The sequence below is a fragment of the Arachis ipaensis genome, chromosome B1, assembly GCF_059453495.1.
Source record: "Arachis ipaensis isolate K30076 ecotype BB chromosome B1, ASM5945349v1, whole genome shotgun sequence".
NCBI classification, from domain to species: Eukaryota; Viridiplantae; Streptophyta; class Magnoliopsida; order Fabales; family Fabaceae; genus Arachis; species Arachis ipaensis.
In genome coordinates, this window is record NC_142436.1 from 124,879,500 (window position 1) to 124,889,982 (window position 10,483).

General features: G+C 31.4%; 1 protein-coding gene across 1 annotated transcript; it reads left to right on the forward strand.

Annotated features, from left to right (window-relative positions):
* The first annotated feature begins 297 nt into the window (after positions 1-297).
* LOC107633443 (WRKY transcription factor 72B) lies at positions 298-5,872 on the forward strand. Its single transcript, XM_016337074.3, has 5 exons — positions 298-588; positions 2,280-2,378; positions 2,636-3,217; positions 3,346-3,459; positions 4,513-5,872. Exons 1-5 carry the CDS (start codon positions 436-438, stop codon positions 5,581-5,583), a joined length of 2,019 nt encoding a protein of 672 aa, XP_016192560.1. The 5' UTR covers positions 298-435; the 3' UTR covers positions 5,584-5,872.
* The last annotated feature ends 4,611 nt before the right edge of the window (positions 5,873-10,483 follow it).

Here is a 10,483-nt window from a genome sequence, read left to right on the forward strand (position 1 = left end):
ATTACGTGTATATCTCTTCTTTATATCCTTAATTTTTAAGTAAATTAAATAAAAAGTTTAACAAATTATTTATGTTATATCCAATAAGAAAAAATATTTTTCATATTTTTATTATATCTATTTTATTTTTTAATAATTAATTTTTAATTTCTTTATGTTTTACTAAGACATTATCAAATAAGACCATAATGTATGTGTGTTTTCGTATTAAATTATACTTATTTTTTAATAGGTGATATTTAAGTCGAAGTAATAGGAACAAATACTTTTTTTTAATCCCTTTCCAAGAGTCAAATACTTCATGCAGGTCCTCTCTCTCTCCTCCTATATTATCATAAAAAGGGGGCTTTTGGTTTGAAGACCCGAACAGAAAGAAAGAATATCAGAAAGGCCAACTGAGAAGACCAGAAAGAACTTATTCTTTTCTCCCCAAATATGGAGTTTGCTGCTAGATCTGGTGATGATGGAGGTGATGCACCACTCAAGGAAGAGAAGAAGAGAAGTGACGAGTATACTGATGATAGTGGAAGCCATGGTGATAATCATGATCATGCTCCTTCTAATAAGCAAGACACAACAATTGTCAAGGTCAAGATTACTTTTATTTTAATTTCCCATCCTTGTTATTTATTCCTTCCTTATTTCTAAATTTTATATAACAAATAAATTAAACATTTCTCTTTCTATAAATATTGATCCTTGATGAATGATTTATTTGTTGAATTTCGTAGTCATCAAATTATACCGATGATCAAATTTGTTTTTCAGTTTCTGCATCTCCTGACTTCAATTCAATCCTTGTTTTGTTTAATTATAGTAATCCCATCATTTTATTCAATATTATTGTTTACACAAATATATAGCTAAAAGAAATTCAGTCATATAACTATGTTAACATACTTTAAATAAAATTTCACATAAAATACAAATCTAGAAGACATAGAACTGTATTATGATCAGGAAATTCCTTTTTTTTCTTAGATAGAGTATACCTTATTCTTCTCATTTTTCTCTGATCTCGTTTAATTTAAACATATTGTAAAGTTTCATGTATATCTTCAGTGAGTTCTTTCCATGTATATGTAGCAAATAATCCATCTTGTTTAGCAAGAAAGTCAATTAATTAGGTTATATTAATGGAGATTATAAGGTTTAATTTGATTTATTTTTATTACTAGCTAGGGATTTGCTAATATAAGCTGTGATGATGAGTGCATTTTTAATAACACTCTTTTTTTCAAAAAAAAAAAAAAAATTATGATCAGCATCATCATCGGTTTGAAAAGTTGGCGTATTAATTACTTATTATTACTCCTTTATTATTGAATTAACAGAGTGTGGTTCTCAATTTCCTCTCACACTAATAATCTGAGGATATCTTAGTTAAAATCATAAGCTATATATATATACCAACAAACATATATATACTTTAACTTTTTCATGAATTAAATTTAGTAATTGTTCTAGTATATAAAAATAAATTAAGATGGCTAATATCTGTGTTTTGAAAGGGAAAAGGATGATGTATGTATCTGCAACCTCATAAATAATATTCACGTAGCGTTGAATCAGTCAACATCTGAAGAGAGATAAGATTTATATTCAAAACAAAGCCGTCGGTTGAAAGTAATACACAAGTCCAATCATTCATGTCATATGCAATCTAAACATATTATTAATTACCATTATTTATTTATTTATTATATTTATTTTTTTCAATTTTGTCTTAAAAATCAATCTGCACGACTTTGATAAGAGTTGACTCATGCATGTGCCCTGAGAAGAAAACTAACGATATACATATATCTAAACATGATATATATAGTTAGTAATTCACACTGATGCACATGCTAATTAATCAACTAAGAACAAAAGATTCCCACCAAGGCTAAACAATTCAATAGATTCTTCTCAGTTTCTCATTTGAACAACTACTTGTCTACTTGTATTCATTCTCATAATCTAATTTTCTCTATTACATGCCAGCATTTAGAAGTGTGCTACATGTTTGTTATATCTATATATTATATTAGAAGCTATAATGACGAGCCATTATTAGGAATAGATCAGATGAGTTCTTGGTCATATAACATTTTCTTTTGGTACATCTCTATTTTTTGTTTTAATTATTTTAAACATTTTTTTTTTTGTCTTGAAAAATTTTAAATATTTATTAGTTTTATTATCCAACTATAACAAATATATATACATATATATTTCTTAAACCCTAAATTTTAAAGATACTAAATGTTTTCGCATACTTATCTGATATGACACAGGAGCCGCCACACATGAATAAGACTAATAACAACACTGAAAAATCCATGGCGGAAGAAGCTTCTGGAACAAGCGCGCTATTGGCAGCCAAAAAAGAAGAGGTAGTTGATAATGAATAATAAATTCATATAATTAATTAATTTCAAACATTATTTAATTAAAAATAATATTAGAGAACCAATTTTTTTTTCCAGCTAACATTAACTAATTATTTTGTTTATTCTAAATTTTAAATCTTAAATCATAATAAATTCTAAACAAAAATTAGCTAATATTGTTTATCTAAATTACAAACTCTTAATTCTGATCTCTATTTTCATTCGTCACAAGAGTGCATTAATTAATTCCTGTTGTGCAGGTTATTGATAAACAACTTGAAAGCACTAAGGCTGAAATGGGTGAGGTTCGAGAGGAGAATGAACGGTTAAAGATGTCGTTGAACAAGATCATGAGCGAGTACCGAATGCTTCAAATGCAGTTTCACAACATAGTTAACAACAAGCATGAAGATAATCAAGAAACAATAATGGAGGAAGCAGACCTAGTTTCGCTCAGCCTTGGAAGAGTTCCAGTTCCAAGAAGAAGCAATGAAGAAGATAAAAAAGTCTCTGATAGTAACAAGAGGAAGAAGGAGGATGAAGATGATGAAGAATTGAATGAGGAATTGGCACTTGGATTGGACTGCAAGTTCGAAACTTCGAAATCGGGGAGCACAACGGAAGCTACCAATTTGCCGAATAATAGTAACAAGGAAGAAGGTGGTGAGAGTACATGGCCACCACCAGCAAGCAAGGCCAGAGAAGGTGGTGGCGGCGGTGGTGGTGCGGCATCGGCATCGGCATCTGCATCAGTTGTAGAAGATGAAGTATCCCAACAGAATAATAATCCTGCTGCCAAGAAAGCTAGAGTTTGCGTCAGGGCAAGATGCGACACCCCGACTGTAAGTATGATGTTAGATACTATTTATTTATTTATTTTTTATTTAACGGTTTAAAGTTTGGGAATGAGGGATTTTAACAAGATAGTGATTGATTAATAATGTTGATGATGCATGATACATGCATGCAGATGAATGATGGGTGTCAATGGAGGAAATATGGACAAAAGATTTCCAAGGGAAACCCATGCCCTCGAGCTTACTATCGCTGCACAGTTGCACCCTCGTGTCCCGTTAGAAAACAGGTATATATGAGCGAGAATAATCCCCTTAACCGTTAAGTAAATAATGAGAGATGCAATAACATGAATAATAAACTGTGTTTCAGGCATTTAAAATAAGAATTATATTTAATTAATTTAAAATTTAATTTTTAAAATTAAAATTAACTTCTTTAACTTATTATTTACATTGTTAAAAAAATATTATTTTTCTATATTTTTTCTAATGAAAAATGCTAGCACTTTAAAATTTATAATTTTTTTATTATCTAATTATTAATTCAATTTTTTTAGTATAACTTTTTTAATCTATTAGTCTAACAAATAATAAATTTTAATCAACCTCTAATATTTTTCTATATTAGTTATACATATTGTTAAACAAGCTAGGTTATTTTGGACCATTCATTATTCATTATTTGTTAGAATAGAATTATGTTTGAGGAATGATTATATATGAATTATTTTTGTACTTTTTTATTTTAAAAGAAAAAATATCTAAAACATAAAGAAAAATATTTTTTTTTATATTATACAAAAAATATAGTAATTTATTTTAATAAGAGAAATGCAAGTATATAGCTCACATTCTATTTGATCAAAATTTTATCATTTCCTTATTAGTATTAGATAGAATGTGAGCTATATATTTTAAGAGATATTTTATCATCTTTAATGATGATATTTTACCATCTTTTATGAAGTATAAAATTTTTAGAACATTATTCGACAATTATTCATTTATTTATACTATCTTCTTTTTCTTCAGAAAAAAGAGATGTTATATCTATATCACTATTGGAATTGCCAAAGAAAACAAAACCAATTTAACAAAAATTTTCAGGAAATTAAATATGGGATAATTATGGGATACTTTTTAAATTTTAATCTATATATCCACCTCAAAAAAATTATAGCATGTTATATTTCCGATTCATGATTTTCTATTTCATATTATAATTTCTAAGAAATGCTAAAACTTGATGGTTTAAGTGCATATTTTGTAGGTTGTAACTTGTTTGATACAAATAATTTTATAATTCAGTACTAATTAAGCTCGCATATGCTAAATTTCAGGTGCAAAGATGTGCGGAGGACATGTCGATTCTAATCACCACCTATGAAGGGAACCACAACCACCCTCTCCCTCTCACAGCCACCGCCATGGCTTCCACAACCTCCGCCGCCGCATCCATGCTACTTTCCGGCTCCTCAACCTCACACACTATGGCTCCCACAAACACGGCCACCGCGGCCGCAGCCGGCAACCTCCACGGCCTGAACCTCTACCTCCCAGACGGCTCAAAATCAAGACAAATATACGTCTCAAACCCCGCACTATCATCCACACCATCACACCCAACAATAACCCTTGACCTCACTTCTTCAAACCCTAATTTGAATAATAATAATTCCTCATCTCCATTTGTTAGGTTTTCTTCAAACTACCCTAACCAACCAATCAGATACCCTTCTTCCACAAGCCTTAGCTTCAGTACTTCCAACGATTCCAATCCACTTTCTTGGAGCAATAATGGATTCCTCAGTAGCTACAATAGTACTCATCATCAACCATTCAACAGAAGCATCAACATGCTCAGTAATAATAATGTGAACTTCGAAAGGCAACAACAACAACAAACAATGGAGAACTTCTATCAGTCTTTCATGCAAAGGAACAACAGCAAGAATGCATCATCATCATCAGATCCTATTGCCGCTGCAACAAAAGCAATAACAGCGGATCCCAGTTTTCAATCGGCTTTGGCTGCGGCCTTGTCTTCGTTCATTGGTGGCGGCAGCGGCATTGGAAGCACACATCATCAAGGGAATAATTATAACCAAGTTGGTGGTGGTGGTGGTGGTGGTGGTGATGGAGAAAACAGTAATAATCTTATTAGTCAGAAGATGAAATTTTCAGAGCTGTTTCCAGTTTCCTCTACCTTGGCTTCGAGTTCGAAAGTCATCAATAATAGTAACAATGGCGGATGTGGTTCGAGCTTCTTGAACAAAACGCAACCAACAAAAACAACACAGAATAATGGAAGCTTCATGTTTCTTCCACCTTCTTTGCCATTTTCTTCTGCTCCGAAGAGTGCTTCTGCATCTCCCGGTGATAATGGAGGTGATGATCATAGATCATCATGATATATCAATAAAGCTAGTTAGCTTATAGCTATTTATTTGTTTGAATATATTTTTCTTTTGAGGTATGGTATTTGTATATAACAATGTTGATGACATGTGGTATATATGGATATGACTTATTACAAGGTTCAAAACGATATTGGAGTAGTTTTAATAACTAAAACTTTCTCCGTCAAAATTATCACTATTTTCTTTCTTTGTTTCACTATAATAAGTAGGTCAGCATGTACTATATCTGGATCTTATTATATCTGAATACAATTTATTACTTGGTTTTTCATTTTCATTCTTTTTGTGGAGCTTGTATCTGCCTGCATTGATGTGATTAATTATGTTGTCAAGAAACATTTGCAGCATAGCTAGACTGATAAATAATGTTCATAAAACATATGTATATAATTTGATTTTTTACACTACTGTTTATAAAAATATTTAATAATAAAATTTATTAGAATTTAATTTTAATTTACCGATAATTTTACACGTATACTAATGATGTAACATCATATTAAATACTAAATATTTTAATAATTATCCAAAACAATGGATACTATATATTAAATAATAGTATAAAATATTTTACGATATCAGTATATCAAAATTCAGAAAAGCTCTGCATACAAGTCATTAGGGCTTGTATGCTTTACAAGTTAATTAACGAATAAACTCCAAAAACGCGATGCAAGGTCTACGTTCTTCTTCTTCTTCCTCTTCCTCTTCTTCTTCTTCTTCTTCTTTTCTTTCGTTTCTTACCTTCTCTTTCTCCTTCTTCCTCTTCCTCTTCTTCTTCTTTTCTTTCGTTTCTTACTTTCTCTTTCTCGTTCTTCTTCTTCTTGTACGTTCTTCTTCCTCTTCTTCTTCTTTTCTTTCATTTCTTGCTTTCTCTTTCTCCTTCTTCTTCTTCTTACTGCATGTTCTTCTTCCTCTTTCTGTTCTTCTTCTTCATTTACGTGCTTTTTTCTCTGTTTTCTTTCTGCGTTATTCTTGATTTCTATTGTTTTTTGACATCAAGCTCTGAAATCATTTTTGAAGAAGAAGAAGCAGCAGAAGATGAGGAGGAGAAAGAGAAAAAGTTCTGAAATATGCATAAGGTGTACTTCAACGAATTTTGGGTGTATTTCTTAAATCCTTTGGGTGTATTTCTGTAATCCTTTGGGTGTATTTCTATAATCGTTTGGGTGAATTCCTGTAACCGTTTGGGTGTATTTCTGTAATCCTTTGGGTGTATTTCTATAATCGTTGGAGTGTATTTCTGTAATCGTTTGGGTATATTTCTGAAGTTCCATTATCTTCAAATTTGGCAAGAAAATTGTTTTCATAGAGGAAGAAGAAGAAGAGTCGTTTATAATGCATGGTGAGTAGCGCGCTTTGGAAACAGGAAGTTATTGAATAGCGTGCGTTTTATTTACTTTTGAATGTGGAAGTGTGTAATGCATTAATTAAGTGTAATACATGTGTTTTATTGGACTTGTAAGACTTGTAAGCAAAAAAAACTTGTATATGTAGCCGGCCTCATCAAAATTAGTCTCAACTTATTATATTATCTTAGCTTGACAACATTTTCTATAACTGTATAAATTAATTAAATTTTTATTAAATATGAAATTATGTATAAAATAAAAGAATTATTTTTACTGTAACATATTTTAGATTTTCAAACCGTATTAAATGTCTTTTTATTTTAAGGAATTAAAATGCTATATATAAAGAACAATGTTAGAGAAATAATAATTAAAATTACTATATTTAATTTAATATTTATAATTTTATGTATGTAATATTAAACTTTTTTATATTCAGTAATTATTACTATAATAAATGCATAATAGTAAATAAAATAAATGTATAATTATAACCATCTATGATTTTTAAACTATGACGCAGATATTTTTTAATACAAACGGTAGAAAAAGAGGTGAGGAAGAGATAGAATGAGCGATCCGAGGGTGAATAATAATGAAAATAAGAGGGAAAATTAAAGAAAAGTCTAGTTAATTAAAATATTTTTGCTATATATATCTAACTATTTTTATCAATTAAATTCAATTAAATTAATCTAAATTCGATAAAAATCGCTCGTATATATGTACGTGAATCACACACTTTTTTTACGTAAAAAATTACATCAAAATTTATTAATCATGACACATAAATTTCTTAATTTTAATATTAAATTTTTTTAAAATTCTGAATTTGATGTTGCAGTTTTTTTTTTCTTTCTTCTTTCTTTATGCAGAATTTTTATATTTTTATTTATAAAGTTACATTTTTTTTTCAAAATTTTTTGTGTTTGTTGTCAAAGAGATAAATAAAAAAATTATTTAATTCTTTTATTTTATTTTTATGTTTTATTTTTTTATTCATTTTAAAAAATGAAACAAGAAGAATTATGAGTGTAAAAAAAAAAAAAAACTATCAAAATAAGGAAGAGGGAAAGGAAGAGTTGTTTGGGAAAAAATAAAACAGAAAAATAGTACTAAAATTTTTTAACTGTGACACATGAATTTCTTAACTTTGATATCGAAATTTCTTAATCGTGATATAGAAATTTCTTAACCGAAATTTCTCAAGGTTTATGGACTTGATACAGTAGTGTCTTAACAAAGATTTTTTTTACTTCTTTGTCTTATTCTTCTTCTTTCTTTTTTTTATTGTTCTTATTTCTTTTTTTTGTTAGGTATTTTTTTTATTTCGTTTTTGTTCTTGTTCTTTTTAAAAACAGAAAGAGATATAAAAACAAAAGAAAAACAACACAAAAGATGATGATGATGATGTTGATGATGCGAAAGAAGAGAAAAGACGAAGCTAAGAGAAGAATGCTGGTGCGCAAAATTTAAACTCGCACAACTGAACTGGTAAGTGCATCGGGTCGTCCAAGTAATACCTCAGGTGAGTGAGGGTTGAATCCTGTAACACCCTACCACACAGAGTCTTATGCTTAAGTCATAAAGTTGAGGTGGCAAGGTATTACGACCTCTAAAAGTAAAAAAAAATATATAATAATAGTAGTTGAAGGAATCTATACCATTAACAAAAGTCTAAAAAGTCGTAACGCTCACGTAAAAGGAAAAATTTCATGAAATGGATACAATTAACAAAGCTTCCAACTCGATTCACGAAGATAAACCGGCCAGAGCATATAAGTATATACATACATATATATAAGAGAATCCCAAAATGACCCAAAGTAGGAAACGACAACCTGTTTCTCCGAGTCAACCTCTAAGAGGGACAAACATAAAATATAAGGTGAAGATCCTATATACATACATAAATATAAACAAAGATACGACCCTGAGTCCCAAGAGTCCTTCGCTTCATCAGCATCTCTAGAATACAGAGTGGTGCTTCTCAATCTGCATCTAAAAAACCACAAATATTGTATGGGATGAGAATCGGGGGTTCTCAGTATGGTTAAGATGCCCACATATATAATAAATAAGGTCCCGGGAAAGCCAGAGGCAATCCTAGAACGCCGACACTCAGATATAAACTTAGAGGAACTAAAACAAAAACCATAAGTAGGGGTAGATATCTAAGGTTCTTAAGGTTCTAACTCAATCCTAACTTAATCTCTCAAATTACAATCCACTCACTGTCTCATTCAACTCTAACCCTTAGCACTGACCCAACTAGTCACGGCCTATGGCCCAAATTAAACCAGCTTGGCCTCCGACCCGAATAAACTCAACCCGGTCTCTGGCCCATTTCAAATCAAATCAACATTATCACCTGTCCACCACCAAGGTACTCAAAATAGAAAGACAATCACAAACACAAGCAAATACAAGGCAAACACATTTAAAGAACAGTTACAGCAAGTGTCACAGTTATCAGTTAAACAGAATTTATCAGATAGGCAAACCCAAAACAATTATGCACATCCAAACAAATGCAACATGATGCATGCCTGTCCTACTGGCCGTGAGCTCACGTGTCGGTTAAATTGCCAGAACCCGACACATCTGGTAGCTAACCCAGACATTTGTCTCTAGGTTGTGCATCTCCAAGAGAATCATAAACGAAGGAGAGTGCCTTTCCACATCAAAGGAGCGTGCCTTTCCACCTTCTCCTGGAGGATATACGAAGGAGCGTGCCTTTTCACCTTGCAACCAGAGAAGAATGTGGGGAAAACAATACGAAGGAGAGTGCCTTTCCACTTTTCCCACACCCTCATCACGACAAGAGAGGAAACTTCTGTCCTCAACTTGCCATCTGAATACATTTTCAAGTTAACGAGCAAGTGGGATCGAACCCTAATCTTGCCCTCTCGACCATTCCGGCCACATACAGTCATCTCCAATCTCATCTTTAACATCTCAGTTCAGTTACTCTAGACCTTCCTTTACTTCCAAGTAACCTTGCTTTCCATAGCCTAATCTCAGCACTACACTTAAAACTAATATTTAGGGGCTAAAAGAATGAAAATAGAAGTTTGGAGGTTCAAATTTGAGCTTTAAAACACAATCTATTTTTGCTGAAACATGGGCCACGCGACGCATGTCCCATCACATGTACGCATGCAAACCAGGCAGTAGCTACCATATGCAAATAGATGGTATGCGTACACAAGAATCCCACGTCATGCGTACGTGTGGGCGTATGTTTTCTCAAAATTTTTACTTAAGTTTGAAATCTGCAGATTTATCATTTTAAACCCCAAACTTCCATCGCACATAACTTTTTTTTCTTAAAACATTTTTCATGCGTTCTTCAAAGGGCATAAACTTCATGGATCCAGTTTTCATATGAAACAGGTTTGAAATCATTCAGGGGTCCGGAAGCCAAGTTATGGCTCACCGAAGTTTGACCAAAAATCAACTTTACACAAAAACCTTCAAACCTTTATTTTCATTAATTCACCATTCAATATCAATCCTTTTACACTCAAAATTTGTTC

Coding starts and splice junctions, on each gene's coding strand:
- LOC107633443 (XM_016337074.3), top strand. CDS start 436: ATGGAGTTTGCTGCTAGATCTGGTGATGATGGAGGTGATGCACCACTC. Junction 589..2,279: donor AAGACACAACAATTGTCAAG/GTCAAGATTACT, acceptor GATATGACACAG/GAGCCGCCACACATGAATAA. Junction 2,379..2,635: donor TGGCAGCCAAAAAAGAAGAG/GTAGTTGATAAT, acceptor CCTGTTGTGCAG/GTTATTGATAAACAACTTGA.